The sequence below is a fragment of the Pan troglodytes genome, chromosome 15 (genome assembly GCF_028858775.2).
Source record: "Pan troglodytes isolate AG18354 chromosome 15, NHGRI_mPanTro3-v2.0_pri, whole genome shotgun sequence".
NCBI classification, from domain to species: Eukaryota; Metazoa; Chordata; class Mammalia; order Primates; family Hominidae; genus Pan; species Pan troglodytes.
In genome coordinates, this window is record NC_072413.2 from 29,322,355 (window position 1) to 29,340,258 (window position 17,904).

General features: G+C 42.5%; 1 protein-coding gene across 4 annotated transcripts in view; it reads left to right on the plus strand.

The window, feature by feature from the left end:
- The window catches only part of AP4S1 (adaptor related protein complex 4 subunit sigma 1), a 70,375-nt gene that overhangs the window by 48,730 nt on the left and 3,741 nt on the right, over nucleotides 1–17,904 (plus strand). The window contains exons 5-6 of one of the 4 annotated variants that reach the window (XM_522814.9): nucleotides 6,077–6,148; nucleotides 9,958–11,543. In XM_522814.9, the coding sequence (XP_522814.1) occupies nucleotides 6,077–6,148; nucleotides 9,958–10,071 (186 nt within the window). In that variant the 3' untranslated portion in view covers nucleotides 10,072–11,543. Of the gene's footprint in view, nucleotides 1–6,076; nucleotides 6,423–9,957; nucleotides 11,544–17,904 lie in introns of those variants that run through there. The other 3 variants (XM_001171187.8, XM_054665937.2, XM_054665938.2) reach the window with 3 other exon arrangements.

The window sequence follows — 17,904 nt, forward strand, 5'->3', positions numbered from 1 at the left end:
ATCCTGGCTATCACAGTGAAACCTGTTTCTACTAACCATACAAAAAATTAGCCAGGCATGGTGGCGGGCGCCTGTAGTACCAGCTACTCAGGAGGCTGAATGGCTTGAACCTGGGAGGCAGAGCTTGCAGTGAGCTGAGATCACGCCACTGCACTCCAGCCTGGGCGACAGAGCAAGACTCCGTCTCAAATAAATAAATAAATAAAGTGTATAATTAAGCTGGGTGTGGAGGCAAGCACCTCTAGTGACAGATACTCAGGAGGATGAGGTGGGAGGATTTTAGGAAATTTCATCACCTGACAAAGAAACGTACCCATTAGCATTTCCCCCTCATTATCCCACTCCACCCACACCAGGTAACCAGTGATCTATCTTTTTTTCTTGGTAAGTTTTTTATGTTTATTTTTTATATTGATACATAAGAGATGTAGATATTTTCAGAATACTTGTGATAATTTGATACATTCATATAATGTATAAAAACCAAATCAGGATAATTAGGATCTCTATCACCTTAAATATTTATGTCTTCTTTATGCTAGGAACATTTGAATTATTCTCTTAGCTATTTTGAAATATACAATAGATTATTATTAACCATAGTCACCCTACTGATTTATCAAACACTAGGTCTTATTTCTTCTATCTAATTGCATATTTGCACCCATTAATCTACCTCTCTTCGTTTCCTCTTTTCCTCTTCCTCTCCCAGCTTCTGGTAACCACCAATTTACTGTCTATCTTCATGATATCTACTTTTTTACTTCCCACATGAATGAGAACATGTGATATTTGTCTTTCGGTGCCTGGCTTATTTCACTTAACATAATGACCTTCAGTTCCATACATGTTTCTGCAAATGATAGGGTTTTATTCTTTTTTATGGCTGAATAGTATTCCATTGTGTATATATACCATATTTTCTTTATCCATTCATCCATTGGTGGGTGCTTTGGTTGATTCCATATTTTGGCTATTGTGAACAGTGCTACAATAAACATTGGACTGCAGACATCTCTTAATGTATTGATTTCCTTTCTTTTGGGTATATACCTAATCTACTTTCTGTGTCTATAGATTTGTCTGTTCTAGATATTTCATATAAATAGAATTGTACAACATGTGATTTTGTGTGACTGGCTTCTTTCATTGAGTGTAGTGTTTTCAAGATCCATCCATGTTATAGCATATATCAATACTTCTTTCCTTTTTCTTGCCAGATAATATTCCATTGTATGGATGGATATACCAAATTTTTTTTTTTTTTTTTTTGAGACGGAGTGTCGCTCTTGTTGCCCAGGCTGGAGTGCAATGGCGTGCTCTCAGCTCACCACAACCTCTACCTCCCAGGTTCAAGCAATTCTCGTGCCTCAGCCTCTCGAGTAGCTGGGATTACAGGCATGCACCACCATGCCCAGCTAATTTTGTATTTTTAGTAGAGACGGGGTTTCTCCATGTTGAGGCTGGTCTCAAACTCCTGACCTCAGGTGATCCACCTGCCTCGGCCTCCCAAAGTGCTGGGATTACAGGCGTGAGCCGTCATGCCTGGCCGGATATACCAAATTTTTTTATCCATTCATCAGTTGATGGACATTTGAGTTATTTCCAGTTTTTGGCTATTGTAAATAATGCTTATATGAACATTCATGGATGCATTTTTGCATAGAACCATGCTTTCAGTTCTCTTGGACTACCTAGGAGCAGAATGTGGTAACTCCATGTTTAACATTTTGATGAACTGCCAAACTGTTTTCCAAAGTGTTGGTGTGATTCAAATTCCCATCAGGAGTTCATGAGGGTTTCAATTTCTCCACATCCTCACCAAAACTTGTTATTGTCTGTCTTTTATATGATAGCCATCCCAGTAGATGTAAAGTGGTATAGAGGCCAATGAACTGTAGTTGTCATTTGTGTTTCACTAATGGATAAGGATGTTGAGCATCTTTTCATATGTTTATTAGCCATTTGTCTATCTTCTTGGGAGAAATGTCTGCTCAAATCCTTTGCCCATTTTTACATTGCATTATTTGTTATCTTATTGTTGAGTTGCAGGAGTTCTTTATATATTCTGAATACAAGTCCCTTATCAGATATATGATTTGAAAATATTTTCTCCCATTCCTTTGTAGATATTCAATTGTTCCAACATCATTTGTTCAAAAGACTGTTCTTTTCCCCCAGTGAATTGTCTTGGCCCCCTTATCAGTAAATCAATTGGCCATAAATGTAAGTGTTTATTTCTGGCCTCTCACTTTTGTTCCATTGATCTCTGTGTCTAGCCTTACATCAGTAGCACACTCTTTTGATTTCTGTAGCTTTGTATCAAGTTTGAAACTCACCAGTCTTTTAAAAAAGAATCAGTGAAGATGTTTTACTTTGGTACCATAGGCCTTCCTGAGCTTTAGTTAGACATTCTTGAGAAGTAGCAGCGGCACAAGCTTATCTTTTTATTTTTATTTTTTTTGAGACGGAGTTTTGCTCTTGTTGCCCAGGTTGGAGTGCAATGGCGTGATCTCGGCTCACTGCAACCTCCGTCTCCCGGGTTCAAGCGATTCTCATGCCTCAGCCCCCCAAGTAGCTGGGATTACAGGCATGCGCCACCACGCCCGGCTAATTTTTGTATTATTAGTAGAGACAGGGTTTCTACTTTTTCCATGTTGGTCAGGCTGGTCTCGAACTCCCAACCTCAGGTGATCCACCCGCCTCAGTCTCCCAAAGTGCTGGGATTACAGGCGTGAGCCACCACACCCAGCCAGCACAAGCTTATTTTTTAAAGTTGTTTTATTTCATTTCGCATTTAAATAAAAACAATTAAGGAATTTTTCCAAGCTTCTTCCTGAGGCAGTGAGCAGAATGTGCTCCATAATTAGTAATACTGTGTGCACTAAAACCCGGAAAGGGCAAAAGTCCGATTAGGAAGTTATGTCTTCAGCCCACCTCCTAATGCCAGAAGTGAGGTTTGGCAAACTCCTTCTTCATGGGACAGTCAGCTAGCCTGTCTTCATTGTCTTAGTGCAGCAGCTCTCAAAGTCTGATTCCTGGACCATTAGCATAGGTTGAGAACTTGTTAGAAATACAAATTCTGGGCCCCACCCCAGACCATTGCATCAGAAGCTGTAGGTTGAGGCCCAGAAATCTGTTTTAAGACGACTTCCAGGTGATTCCAGGTGATTCTGGTTTCTGGTACATGCTTAATTTTGGTAATCATTGCCTTAGTGCATGAGGCTTGCTGTCAGCCATTTTTGGTTTTTTTCTTTTTTCTTTTTTTTTTTTTTTTTGAGATGGAGTCTCGCTCTGTCGCCAGGCTGGAGTGCAGTGGCGCGATCTCGGCTCACTGCAACCTCTGACTCCCTGGTTCAAGCAATTCTCCCACCTCAACCTCCCGAGTAGCTGGGATGACAGGCACGTGCCACCACACCCAGCTAATTGTTGTATTTTTAGTAGAGTTAGGGTTTCACCATATTGGCCAGGATGGTCTCGATTTCCTGACCTCTTGATCCACCTGCCTTGGCCTCCTAAAGTGCTAGGATTACAGGCGTGAGCCACCGTGCCCGGCCATTATCAGCCTTTTCTTGATTCAAGAGTTGGTGTTGGGAACATGCCTTGTGGTTTGTGATGTGGAAATGCATCTAGCCAGGAAGGGGTTGGTGCGTTCCAAAGCTGAAAGATACCAAGAGGTGGTCATTCCAGAGACTGGCCTTGGGGACAGAGGACATGGAGACTGGCTTTAAAATCTATCTCTGTGTTGATTGCTTGCCAAGAGCACCATAGACCAGCACTGTTCAGTAAAACTTTCTGCAGAGATAGGAATGTTCTGTACCTGTGCCATCCAATACAGTAGGCATTAGCCAGATGTGGCTCTTGAGCACTTGAAATGCAGTTAGTATAACTGAGGAAATAAAGTTTTAATTTTACTTAATTTAAATCTCCACATGAGGCTGGTGTTTACCGTATTGGACAGCATAGCTCTAGCTTCTGCTTACCTTGTGATGACCACTCTCTTGTTTAGACAGACTAGTTGCAAGTCAGGGTCTATGATCAGAGCTGACCATGATTAGCCATTTCAAGGTGACACCCACCAAGAAGAATATAATTTCCCAAAATAATAATGTTCTAAACCTAGGAGAATAAAAAGTGGGTACAAGTACTATCATTGCTAAGGTTTTAAAAATTATTATTATTATATTCAGTAACCGAGAATAAATAGCATATTGCCGAATTATAGGTATAATTTTAGGGAGAGTCAGTGACCACATAAACCACAAAAGCAAAGATTAGAATTTAATTTCAGCCAGGTGATTATGCAGGACTTGGACGGTAGGTACTAAGGGATGACTTGGCTTAGGATCAAACCATAGCAAAAGGAAGAAGAGGAAGAGGGAAAAGAGCACTATGGGAAAGAAAATAGGATCTGTCCCCCTCACAGAGACGGCCTTGTCATGTAAGATTTATTTTTAGGTTTGTGAATTTTAAACATTCTTTCTGTGGCTATTTTTAATCTTCAAGAATTTCCAAATCTTAAATTTGGAGATCAGTCTCATGCTGTCTGGGGCTGAGAGAAGCATCTCAGCATCACATTTTTAAAACAAAAAACCAACCCAGTTAGCTTCAAAGGAGGCAGCTTTGCCAGAGGTGAGGGTTGTTGCTGTTGAAGAAGTGGTATCAGGGGATTTTCAGTGCTGCATTTGACAACCCTTAAGTCCTTTCATATTTGAACTTAATTCTCTTTGCTTTTTTCTTCCTCCATACTTTTTTCACTGCATAAATATCTATTTTATTTACAAAATTTTAAAACATATAAGCAAAGAGAAAGAGGAAAGCGAATACATGTAGTTATGCATTTGTCTAAACCCATAGAATGTACAACAGTAGAGTGAACCCGAATGTAAACTGTGGAATTTGGGTGAGAATGATGTAGGTGGGGAATGCTGATCATGGGAGGAGGCTGCACATTCGGAGGGACACGGGGCATGGGATATCTGTGTACCTTCCCCTCAATATTGCTGTGAACCTAAAACTGCTCTTTAAAAAGTAATGTATTTTTTGGCCAGGCATGATGACTCACACCTGTAATCCCAGCACTTTGGGAGGCTGAGGCAGGTGGATTGCTTGAGCTCAGGAGTTCAAGACCAGTCTGGGCAACATGGCAAAACCCCCGTCTCTACAAAAAATACAAAAATTAGCCAGGTGTGGTGGCTCACACCTCTAGTCCCAGCTACTTGGGAGGCAGAGGTGGGAGGATCACTTGAACCCAGGAAGCGGAGGTTGTAATGAACCAAGATCATGCCACTGCACTCCAGCCCGGGCGACAGACTGACTCCAAATAAATAAATACTTTCTTGAAATAAATAAATAAAATAGATTTTTTTAAGTGAGAAGAAGATCATCAGTAAGCCCATCAGTTACTGATAACTGCTGTTAGGTACATTTCCTTTTAGACTTTCTATGTCTGTCTGTAGCTGTATAACCATATATACTTTGACCTTTATACATACATACATAGGATAATACTATGTATACATTTTGTAACTTTTTTTTAACAATATGTGAGTACTTATATGTCTACATCATCATTTGTGGATATGCTACGGTTTACTTAATTTGTTCCCCTCCTTGATAGATATTTAGGTTATTATCCATAATTTGCTATTACAAACACCATTACCCTGAATATCCTGTCATATATCATTGTGCCATTGTCTAATTTTTTCCTTAGGATAAACTACTAGAAGTAACGTCAGTGGATTCAAAGGGTGTGGCACATTGTTAAGATCTCTGATACACATATCAAATTACCTACATCTGTAAAGGCTGAGTTAGTTTCTTTTTCCCTCTGCTTTCTAAAGATGAATCGTGCTGGCCTGTAAAATTCCTTTGAACTACAGCCTATATTTAAAAAAATTATAGTCCCAAACTCAGGGCCTTGGCAGAGTCAGACTGCTGTGGCCACCAAGCCCAGAAGCAGGTAGGAGAGGCCGCTGCTATGGACGCAGAAGCCTCTTCGGTCTGACTCTGCTAAGAGCAGCGGTCCCCAGTGCCTTTGTTCTAACCCTTGCACTCTTCTTCTGTCTTCCAGAGTGAATTAGATGTATCCTTTTTCAATACTGTTTTCCACGGTACTTGGCAAATGCACTCTGGTCCTTATCAGGTAAGTACCACAAGGCAGGAAAACTATTCAGCAGAGTCCAGAGTGTTCATCACCAACAACTATGACAAGACAGCCAGAGGTGTGGGTGTTCTGCAGAACTCCTCCCCCACTTCGTCACCCTGCTTCAACAAGACGATTCTTTTTTTTTCTTTTTAAGATGGAGTTTCGCTCTTCTTGCCCAGGCTGGAGTGCAATGGTGTAATCTCTGCTCACTGCAACTTCCACCTCACTGCAACCTCTGCCTTTTGGGTTCAAGTATTCTCCTGCCTCAGCCTCCTGAGGCATTACGGGCGCCCACCACCAAGCCCAGCTAATGTTTGTATTTTTAGTAGACACGGGGTTTCACCATGTTGGCCAGGCTGGTCTTGAACTCCTGGCCTCAGGTGATCCACCCATCTCGGCCTCCCAAAGTGCTGGGATTACAGGCGTGAACCACTGCGCCTGGCAAGATGATTCTTAAGATTTTTTTTCCAGGCAGGATAGCGCTATCATAGTAGTTAATAGCTACTATTTATTAATTTAATTTCCTTTAAGCATATGGAATAGGCATTTTCAAAATTTAAATAACACAGCCAAAAAAGTGTTTAGTCCTCCTCCAGAAACTGGATTTCCAGGGTGCCAGGTCTAAATCTCTAGAAATCCCCTACATGACCAGAATAAGGCCTTCAGTGTTGATAAACTGGAAGGTTAAAGAAATTGCCGGGCTTGTATTCATTGCTATCAAATGCATTCATTTCCTTGATAGCAGAGAAAGTTCTCCTTTTCTTCTGTCTCTTTTAAATCACAATACCCAAGGACCCTCAGAACCAGCACGATTTGCTTAGAATACTGCAGGCCCACAGATCTTGGCAGGAGCCCTCCAGGCTTTGCATGACTGTTTGGGAGGCAAGTTAATTTTTAAGTTTAGTTTTTACTTCAAAAATCTACCTACCACTTGAGTCCTTTAAGAACACATCAAGTTTGAATATAAAATAGTAAATTAATTATAACAAATGTTTATATATAAATATTTATATATATTAGAATATAACAACTATATATGAATTATAACAATATGTTTATGCGTATATATACATACATGTATTTATGTGTGTGTGTATACGTGTGTGTACGTGCACAAACACACAGGCATTTTTCCACATTTTGCCAGAAATATTAAGTGGATGCAAAACTACTGGTTCTGGGCGTAGTGTCTGATGTGTATATATATGATATATATATATACACATTTTGTAGAGACGGGGTTTCACCATGTTAGCCAGGTTGGTTTTGAACTCCTGACCTCAGATGATCTGCCTGCCTCGGCCTCCCACAGTGCTGGGATTACAGGCGTGAGCCACCACATCCGGCCTAATTTATAAATTTATATATACACTTATATAAATGCCCAGAACCAGTATGTTTGCATCCACTTAGTATTTCTGGGGAAATGGCTATTTACTTGTTATTACTGATAGGAAATGTCACTGTGTTGACAAAATTCATTTTGTGCCCTTAATTTGGAAGCCTCTGTAAAGTAACTGGGAAAATCTGAGTGCCCTCTAGTGGTGAGTGACCCAAATCTATGATCCCTGTGACCTAGAAGGGACCATAGATCCCTTTGTAGGTTTTAGCATGCTGAATAAAAATATAGCGTGATATACAGACCACGTTGTATATTATGGTGTATTTTCATTCAGCATGGTCTGTATATTACAGTATATTTTTATTCAACATGTAATATTCTATCTGAATTAAGCCATTCAAAGCAATTCAAAATAAATCTCTTCCTACTTGAACAAGGTACAAGTAGACAAAAAGCTTTTTGATTTAAACAGTCATCAGGAAGATAGCAAGGGCTAAAAGACACTTCACTGGGAGTAGAGAACTCAATTTCCACTTTTGGTCTTGCCACTGACTAGCTGTGTGTATTGGACAAGACGCATAACCCCCTCATCTTAAAATGAGAGAATTAAGACTAGAAGAGCTTTAACACCTGATCAGCCTTAATAGTTGATGTTGCCATGACTTTAGGTAACTGAGCTGAGTTACCTTGCGTCTAAAACAGGAAGAGAGTCCTACAAGACTAGATATTGAGAGAGTTAATGTGAATCAGAGGTGAAGGGATATGTATTATAGTTGGATGAGTTGTGTTGATGTGTCATATATTTACTAGATGTTTAGTAGAAATAAAGATGGGTATACTTGTCTTTGTAGCCTTCTGGTGTGTAGTATAGGTCTGTGTGATGAGCTCCAGCATTCTTGTTTGAATTAAAATTTTATGTCAAGATACACAATTTTCCCTTCATTTTACCTGGTTTCATTTTCACCCTCTCTTCCCTTCTAACCAAGTTATATGTATTTACTGTCCTTAGGAATTACTTAGGCATATCCATCTGGCAAATTAGGAATTTTACATCATTTAGAGAGGAGAACTAAGTCTTTCTAGACCTGGAATTTTACGTCTTTGCTCCAGGTTTGATCTCACTTGTACTTCCAGTGGTCTAAAAGTAGAGCAGGCAGCAGAGAAGGGCATGTGGCACCTCTTTTCTGTTGACACTCTTTTTTTTTTTTTTTTTTTTTTGAGACAAGGTCTTGCTCTGTCACCCAGGCTGGAGTGCAGAGGTGCGATCATGGCTCACTACACCCTGGATCTCCTGGGCTCAAGTGATCCTCCTACCTCAGCCTCCCAAGTAGCTGGGACTACAGGTACACAACACCTTGCCTGGCTAATTTTTTTAATTTATTTTTTGAGGAGATGGGGTCTCACTCTGTTGCACAGGCTGGTCTCAAACTTCTGGGCTCGAGCAAGCCTTCTGCCTTGGCCTCCCAAAGTGTTGACGTTCTTAAAAGGTTACTACCCTTAGCCATCTGAAAAATATCGAATTAAAAACCCCTGACTCTCCTCTGCTTCATACATAGTCCTTTTAAACCTCACATGTTCAAGGAGGACCTCTGCAGACTAGTTACACAGCAGAAAGATGAGGGGACCTTGTCGAAGCTCAGCTGCAGTTCCTGCTCCATCTGTGGAGGGGCGTAGACATCCTGCATCACTGTGTGGTAGCATGTAGCCAGGCACCTACTGGAGCAGCCAGCACTGCTTATATCCACTCTGCCAGGAAAGCTCCCTTAGGCCTTAAAAGGTTGAAAACAAGAAAACTGCTATAATGGCAACCTGGATTTGGTCCTTCCACCACTAACAATACATAATCTTGTTTGTGTTTGCTCAGGCTTAAGAAAGCCCTCCTTGTCAGCCCACATGGGACAGACATGAGTTAAAGCTTGGTTTTGGTACAGGAGAAGGAAGTCAAAACCTGATCAATTCCCAGGAAGCCCCCTGTCTTTTTCTCCAGAGGCTTTTCCCCCTGATTTTTTAAGGCTAGGGAAGTTTCTGAGAACCTGTACAGTTAGACTTGGAGAAATACAGTACACCGTTTACATTTCTCCCTAGTATGGACTTGTTTTACTTCTAGTAAGACTGACATCACAGAGCAAGACAGATTGGATTTTAAAAAGAAAGGACCTAAGCATAAGAAATCAGGACAGAAACTCTGGCTTGTTGAAAAGCCTTCCAGTTAGTGGAAACCTCTGGTGCAGTGGTGTCAGGTGGGGCGGGCTGCCCCCTTGGGACCAAGCACGTCAGTGACCTAAATCATTCACGTGCTATGAATACACTCCTGTGCACTCTTCACTTCCACTCCACCCGCCCGGCTAAAGTGAGGCCTGAAGATTTGTGAAGCCTGTTTCTACAGGGAGACTTTGCCCCATCACATACCTTGGTAGATTTATTTAAGACTTCAAATTTTATGAATTAAGGTGGTTTTTTTTAGGAACCAATTGATGAACTTCCCAAAATATGCTCAGCCCTGGAGCCCCAGCAGGCTTGCTTTTCTCCAGACAGTTCATCATTCAAAGGAGCTGCCTCCACCACCCCCATCTACTGAATAGCCAGGGGAGGGCACCAATGAACAGCACAGTATGGGAGACACACCAACTACTCTTCAAATCAGTGCGTACCTGCTCTACGCGTGAAGGTACAGAAAACCTCCACAGCCTTTTCAGTATTTGGTGCCTTTAAAGAGGCCTAAGGACTTAGTTTATTTTGGCTAGACTGGAATGCAGCAGTACTGCCTTCAGGCCTGGACAGCCAGGGGCTCCTCGGGCCCTGTGCTCTAGAAGGCCCATTCTGTGTCTGCTTCGCCAGCACCCTTTCCCCATCATGGGGCAGACGCCCACCAGCCCTCACTATCTACTGCTTGACCATCCTCTGACTTCCTGGGCCCCTAAAATTTATAAGGTCCCTAGATATCCCAGAACCTGCCACCATGGCCTCTGCAAGCCTCTCCTCCACCTTCACCCCAAGACTAGGGGCAGGAATGATAAGAAGGCTGGGTGGTAGCTGGGATATCCCACCTACGTGCCTGGGGAGAGAAGCAAGAGCAGGCTGGAGTCTCTACTTTGTATTCTTGTGAGGCACAAATATAGGCTAGAATCCAGGCCCCACAAATATAGGCTAGAATCCGGAATGTTTTCTTGATTTAAAGACATCTTTAGGCCGGGCACAGTGGCTCACGCCAGTAATCCCAGCACTTTGGAGGGCTGAAGCAGGAGGATTGCTTGAGGCCAGGAGTTTGAGACCAGCCTGGGCAACATAGGGAGACCCAGTCTCTATAAAAAAATTTAAAAAGCCAGGCATTGGTGGTGTGTGCCTATAGTCCCAACTACTAGGGAGGCTGAGGTGGGAGGATCGCTTGAGCCTGGGGGACTGAGGCTGCAGTGAGCCATGATTGTGCCACTGCACTCCAATCTGGCAACAGAGCGAGACCTTGTCTTTAAAAATAAAAATAAAAACATCTTTACAACATTCCTGTTTGTATTTTATAAACTCAAAATCTCAAAGACTGAGCAGTTGATTCTAGAGCCCTAAAGCTCTGGTGGGTTGTGTGAAAAAACCCTGATTCATGTCCCTTTTATTGCAGTTGAGGGTGGGGCATAGGAAGGGCCTCAATGCTGTGTGCACTCTCTGTGACTCCGCCAGCATCTGCCATGGTGCTTCCTGGAGAATGATGGTGTGCAGGCAACAGTGATCAGCACCACCATGGTTTGCAGTCAGGCCTCGATCAGGCCCACTGTGGGCATCTACCTCTAGTTCCATCAGCTTCCTAAAATCTGAAATACTTTTAGAGATCCGGAAACCAGAATAGGGTTTCTCCAAGTGGGAGATAATGTCAGCCTGATTTAATGAGAAATTGCAAAAATACTTGTTCAAACTGAGGCTATAGGAATACCAGCCAGAAGAACAAACAAATTCTTCAGGGAAGCATCCAGCACTGAAGTGGCAGCTTCTAAATGAACTGAAATTTTCTGCATGTTCTCTCAGAAAGTTACAGTGTTAATTAACTAATAAAATCATTACAAAAGAATTTCTTCCGAGGTATGATGGAGCATGTAATGACTTCAGGAATGGCTTGATTTTTTTTTTTGTTTGTTTGTTTTTTGAGACAGAGTCTCACTCCAGGCTGGAGTGCAGTGGTGTGATCTTGGCTCACTGCAACCTCCGCCTCCCAGGTTCAAGCTATTCTCCTGCTTTAGCCTCCCGAGTAGCTGGGATTACAGGCATGCACCACCACACCTGGCTAGTTTTTTTTGTATTTTTAGTAGAGACGGGGTTTTGCCATGTTGGCCAGGCTGGTTTCCAACTTCCGACTTCAGGTGATCCGCCCCCCTTGGCCTCCCAAAGTGCTGGGATTACAGGCGTGAGCCACCACGCCCAGCCAGGAATGGCTTGATATTATCAGAAAAGAGTAAACCAGCTCCACTTCCCTTGAAGGTTATATTTAGAGTCGTAGGAGCCGGATACTTTGGAGCTAGGAGAAACCTACACAATCATCAGGTAAAAACCTCACTTTTAAAAATTAATGTAAAAAAATTTTTTTACAGTCAGGGTCTTGCTCTGTTGCCCAGGCTTGAGTGCAGTGTTGTGATCATAGCTCACTGCAGCTCAGCCTCAAACTCCTGGGCTCAAGCAATCCTTCCACCTCAGCTTCCAGAGTAGGAAAACAAAAATATCAAGGAAAAAAAAAAATAGATCTGGGAATACAGACATGCACCACCACACCCAGCTGGCTAATTTAAAAAATTTTTTAAAAATAAAAACAGCATTTCACTATGTTGCCTAGGCTGGTCTTGAACTCTGGAGCTCAAGCGATCCTCCCACCTTGGCCTCCCATAGGGCTGGGTGAGTCACCGTTGGCTGGTGTAAAACCTCACTTTTTAGATAAAAAGGCTGAGGTCCAAAGAGGTTCTGTGACATGTCCCAATCCATAGAGCTACTTTAGGGCAGAGCTGGTACTAGTTTCTGGGTTTCTAGGGCCCTTGACTCTAGGATTATAAATTGGGTAGGTTAAATTTGACTTTTTTTTCTTTTTATTTTTCTTCTCTGAGACGGAGCCTTGCTCTGTTGTCCATGCTGGAGTGCAGTGGTGCAATCTCAACTCATTGCAACCTCTGTCTCCCACGTTCAGGTGATCCTCCTGCCTTAGCCTCCTGAGTAGCTGGAATTACAGGCCTGCCACCATGGCTGGCTAATTTTTGTATTTTTAATAGACACAGGATTTCGCCATTTTGGCCAGGCTGGTCTTGATCCCCTGACCTCAAGTGATCTGTCCACCTTGGCCTCCCAAAGTGTTGGGATTACAGGTGTGAGCCACTGCACCCGGCCTAAATTTGACATATTTTTAAAAAATTAATCATCTGGAGTAGACTGTGGCAATTTAGTCTCTAATAAAACATGCCTGTCACCATGGTGCCTTGGTGTTGTCGAAGCTTTTTTGTGAATAAGGGGAGATGTTTTAGAGAAATGCCTTTGGTTGGAAGAGTCAGAAAGGATGAAAAAATTTGAGAGTATCTGTGAATGTCTTGTTGAGAACATGCTCTCCAAAAGTGGAGTTCACATTCAGATTTCAAAACATCTTTTTTCCTTTTGAAAATATTAAATGGAAAGCCTCGTTGCCAGAGAGTGAGGACTGGCCTGTGGGTCCGAGGGAACGTGTGCAGCTGTTCCTCCATGGGAAGGGCAGGCATTGAGGGACGAGGGACCCAGGGCCTTCTCCAGTATGGGAGCTCTAGCCAGGGCCGTGGTGGGTGATGAGAGTCTTGGATAGGAACGGTCCCCAGGATTCAGCCAGTACCCCGGAAGATGTGAATGTTGCAAATCCGACAGTTCTGCCTCCAGGTTTTTTTTGGTTCCCACTAGCCTTGACCACTTTCCTGTTTCCTTTCGGGAGCCCGCTAGGTGCCATATTCATCCGCCAGCATTCCTCACCACCAGGTCCCTCTGCTTTAACCCTATTCCTTTTGTTCCATTTTTCTGGGTTCTGTTTTAGTCAGGAATAGTGACAGCAAGTTATGAGAAGCAAGAGAGATTTAGGGGAAAAATGAGAATAATAACAGGCTCATTGACCCACCTCTGACTTTCATATTTAATTTTGCATAAGCCTACATAAACTTTAAGCAAAACCACAGCTGGGTATCCTGTTGTTCTCAGAATATGAGTAGGCCTTTAATGAAAACCTACCTTAAAAAAAGATAACAGCCAGGTGCGGTGGCTCACGCCTGTAGTCCAAGCACTTTGGGAGGCTGAGGCAGGCGGATCACCTGAGGTCAGGAGTTCGAGACCAGCCTGGCCAACATGGTGAAACCTCATTTCTACTAAAAATACAAAAATTAGCGGGGCGTGGTGGCACGCACCTGTAATCCCAGCTACTCAGGAGGCTGAGGCGGGAGGATCGCTTGAACCTGGGAGGCGGAGGTTACAGTGAGCCAAGATTGCACCATGCTCTCCAGCCTGGGCAACAGAGTAAGACTCCATCTCAAAAAAAAAAAAAAAAAAAACAAAAACAGTCCTCTTCAGTGGCCTCATTAGCAAGAGACAAAATGTGAACAGGGCCGGGCACAGTGGCTCATGCTTGTAATTCCAGCACTTTGTGAGGCCGAGAAAGGCAAAGTGCCTCACTTCAGCCCAGGGGTTCGAGACCAGTCTGGGCAAGATAGTGAAACCCCGTTACTCCAAAAAATATAGAAATTAGATGGGCGTGGTAGCGCACCCGTGGTCACAGTTCATTGGGAGGCTGAGGTGGGAGGATCACTTGAGCACAGGAGGTCGAGGCTACAGTGAGCCAAGATTGTGCCACTGCACTCCAGCCTGGGCAACAGAGTAAGACTTTGTCTTAACCAAAAAAAAAAAAAAAAAAAAAAGTGAACAGAAGACTATACTATACTACAAGAAGAATGTCTCCAGGACTATGCAGAATCTTCATGATGATAGCCTTCTGTATGGTAGTATTTTCTGGGGGAAATGTGAACACAGTGGCCCTTGGCCACTTACCTAATTTGGTGGGAAATTAAAGTATGAATAATGAGAAAGCAAGTTTTCCCACCCTACATATTTTGTTAACACTTAGCTAGAATATTTTTTTAAAAAAGAAATAAAATGAGAAACCAAGGGATCTGAGACCCAAATCTAGAGTTAGAAATTGTAGTTTCTAGGTTGGTCTCTGCCGTGGAATTCCTTTTGAGGTTCCATTTGAGTCTGTGCTGCTCAGTTTCTCACTAGTTAAAGGATAATTTGATTGCCACTATGGTGTTAAAATACTCATGATGGAAAAGTGTTTTATTTTCCAGAGATCAAAATTCCAATGTTGGGGCCAGGCGTGGTGGCTCACGCCTGTAATCCCAGAACTTTGGGAGGCTGAGGCAGGCAGATCACTTGAGGTCAGGAGTTATAGAGACCAGCCTGGCCAACATGGCAAAACCTCGTCTCTACTAAAGATACAAAAAAACTAGCTGGGTGTGGTGGCACATGCCTGTACTCCCAGCTACTCAGGAGGCGGAGGCACGAGAGTTCCTTGAACCTAGGAGATGGAGGTTTCAGTGAGCCTAGATCACGCCACTCCACTCTAGCCTGAGCAACAGAGAGAAGCTGCGTCTAAAAAAAAATAAAATTCCAATGTTGGGACCATAAACATTTCAATCACTGTATTTATTTTTATTTTCATTTTTATTTATTTATTTATTCTGAGACAGAGTCATACTCTGTTGCCCAGACTGGAGTGCAGTGGCACAGTTTTGGCTCTCTGCAACCTCCGCCTCCGAGGTTCAAGTGATTCTCCTGCCTTAGCCTACCGAGTAGCTGGGATTACAGGCGTGTGCCACCATGCCCAGCTAATTGTATTTTTAGCTGAGACAGGGTTTCACCATATTGGCCAGGCTGGTCTTGATCTCCTGACCTCACGTAATCCGCCCACCTCAGCCTCCCAAAGTGCTGGGATTACAGGTGTGAGCCACCATGCCCGGCCTCATTTCAATCACTGTAATTAAAAAGTTGATTTCAAGCGGCACTAATATTCCAGGAGCCCTACGATGTTCAATTCCAATCCACATGATGTGAAAATTCAGAAAGGCTCTTAGGTTTCTAGGTTGGGAGAAAGTGGACTTCAGTAACTCCACTCTTTGGGAGATTGTTTCTAGCTCATGTCAGCTCAACCTTAGGGAGCCCATGAAAGAAAACAAGTTGCCTGAGGATCTTTAGAGTCAGTCAAATTCATTATAGCCTGAAGGTAAGACTGTCTTTCAATAGCCATTCTCAGCTCACTACATTAGTATACCAACAGTCTGGGCCCTTCTTACTTCCTCCTATTTCAAATGTCACCATTGCAGTGTGTTTATTCCATGGGCTTAGCATATAGGGTATTTTTTGGTCCCTGCTTACCTGGCACATGGCCTAAATGCCATTACTCTTGGCCTCACCAGGGTGTACAAGTTGCTCATAAACCAAATCAAGATGTAAACAACAGCTGGATTCTTATTTTAAAAGAGTCACAAGATTCCAGGGGGAAATCAGCTTTCAGGCCTTTGCCTCACATTGGATTTGGTCTATAGTTTCCCCATATAGTGCCAGAAAGCTGCATGATTATTAGAGTTTGAGTCAGATACACAGATACACAGGCAGTCACATGTCCACAGTATACAGTGACCTCACTGAGCAACTCATGTTTCCAGGATATTGGGAAATTGACTTGCTGGAGGACCTTGTCCTTGTTCCTTGTAATGTGGGGATGTCAGTGGTTTATATGATTTAGCAGTAAATTCTGATCTGAATTTCAAAACAATTGAAATGCTTAAGGGGACATCTGAACAGCAGATCATCTGCTTGCCAAAGATGGGGCAGTCCACAGAGCAGCTTGATCCCCGAACTAATTCATGGGTTAAAATTAGATTTCCTTGTATCTCAAAGAAAGTTATCTTGGAGAAGGCGACATTTTCAAAGGCACTAAGGCTTTCATTGCCCTTAGTGAATATAACAAGAAGGTTCTCCAGGCCATTTTTCACGTAGCCACCTGTGCTTCTTAGCTCTGCCTTTCTATATATACCTGGCTGCCATTCCCACTTTGTCTCACCTAAGTTCTGGCTTCTGGGTCTAGTGAACAGGTTAGAGTCAAGGGCCTAACATTCCAGTCCCAGTTTGGCCGTGGGACAAAGCAATCATCTATATAATTGGAAGACAGTATTAATAGGTATATCAGAATAACGCTTTTTTTTTTTTTCTGGGTCACTTAAGGACAGTTCCCATGGGTCCTTGGAAAACAGTTTATTCTGCTGGAGGACTATTTGCACAGAGCTTAATGAGATATTCACACAGAGCCTAATAAAAACTTGAAAGTCATTCACCATTTGTCCTATTCTGTGTAGTTGCACTTCACTAAGCAAATACAGTGTAGACTTTGAATATCTGGTCTGGTTGAAAAAAATCAAATGGGAACAATTCACTCTACAAAGATTTAATTTTGAACTCCGCTAGTGCATTTAATTACCTATTTGTTGAATGAAGTTTATTTGAAACAATCTGTCAACTGTTTTTGTTTTTGTAACAGACCAGGATCATGCTCTTTAAGTAGACAGAGAACTTCAGATATTAAGGTGTAGAATTGAGAAACATTCATTGTCATCATCTCATTCCAGTTCCCCTTTCACAAAAGAAAAGTTAGGTATTCAGTTGAAGGGATTCTTGAGGGAAGTATTTAGTTCTTTCTGGTTTGCTAGACATCATAGTCTAACAATATTTTCTTCTTTCCCCATGCCCCATACTAACTTCCCAGTAAGAACACCTGTAAGCCAAAGTGGCTCCATCATTCTCAAATGACTTCTTAGAACTACCTATTTGTAAGAGATACTGTCTTGAAATCCAGAAATTTTATTATGCCCTGCCTTCTTCATTCATTTTCTCCTCATAGTTATTTTTACATCAGTCTGTCTGACAGAGAAGAAAACTGAAGGTACAAGGCATTTATTTTGGGGTGGAGGTTTGGGGGCTGAGGAGGGAGGTGTCTAGCCCCTCCTGAGGAGCCTATAAGCAGAGCAGTCAAGCCCAAGCTTTGGGTTTAAATTCAAACCTGGCATTTACTAGCCATGTGACCTTGGACTATGCTTTGAACCTGTTTGATCCTGGGTAAACTGAGGATAATATGTAACAACATACATCAGAGATTTGTAGAGGGCTGAAACTCAACACACTGTCTGGAACGGGAGTATTCAACAAATCGTTGCTACTGTTACTATTATTGTCTGGGAAGACAACACTATTTTTGAGTTAAGGTCATTCTCTTGCCACATGACACTGCTGTGTTCTCTAGCACTTAGTAGACCCCCTATCCCTTTGGTTAAAAAATGTAGCTGTTTCATTTTTATCCCTACTTATCCCGTTAGCTTAACCAAGGTGA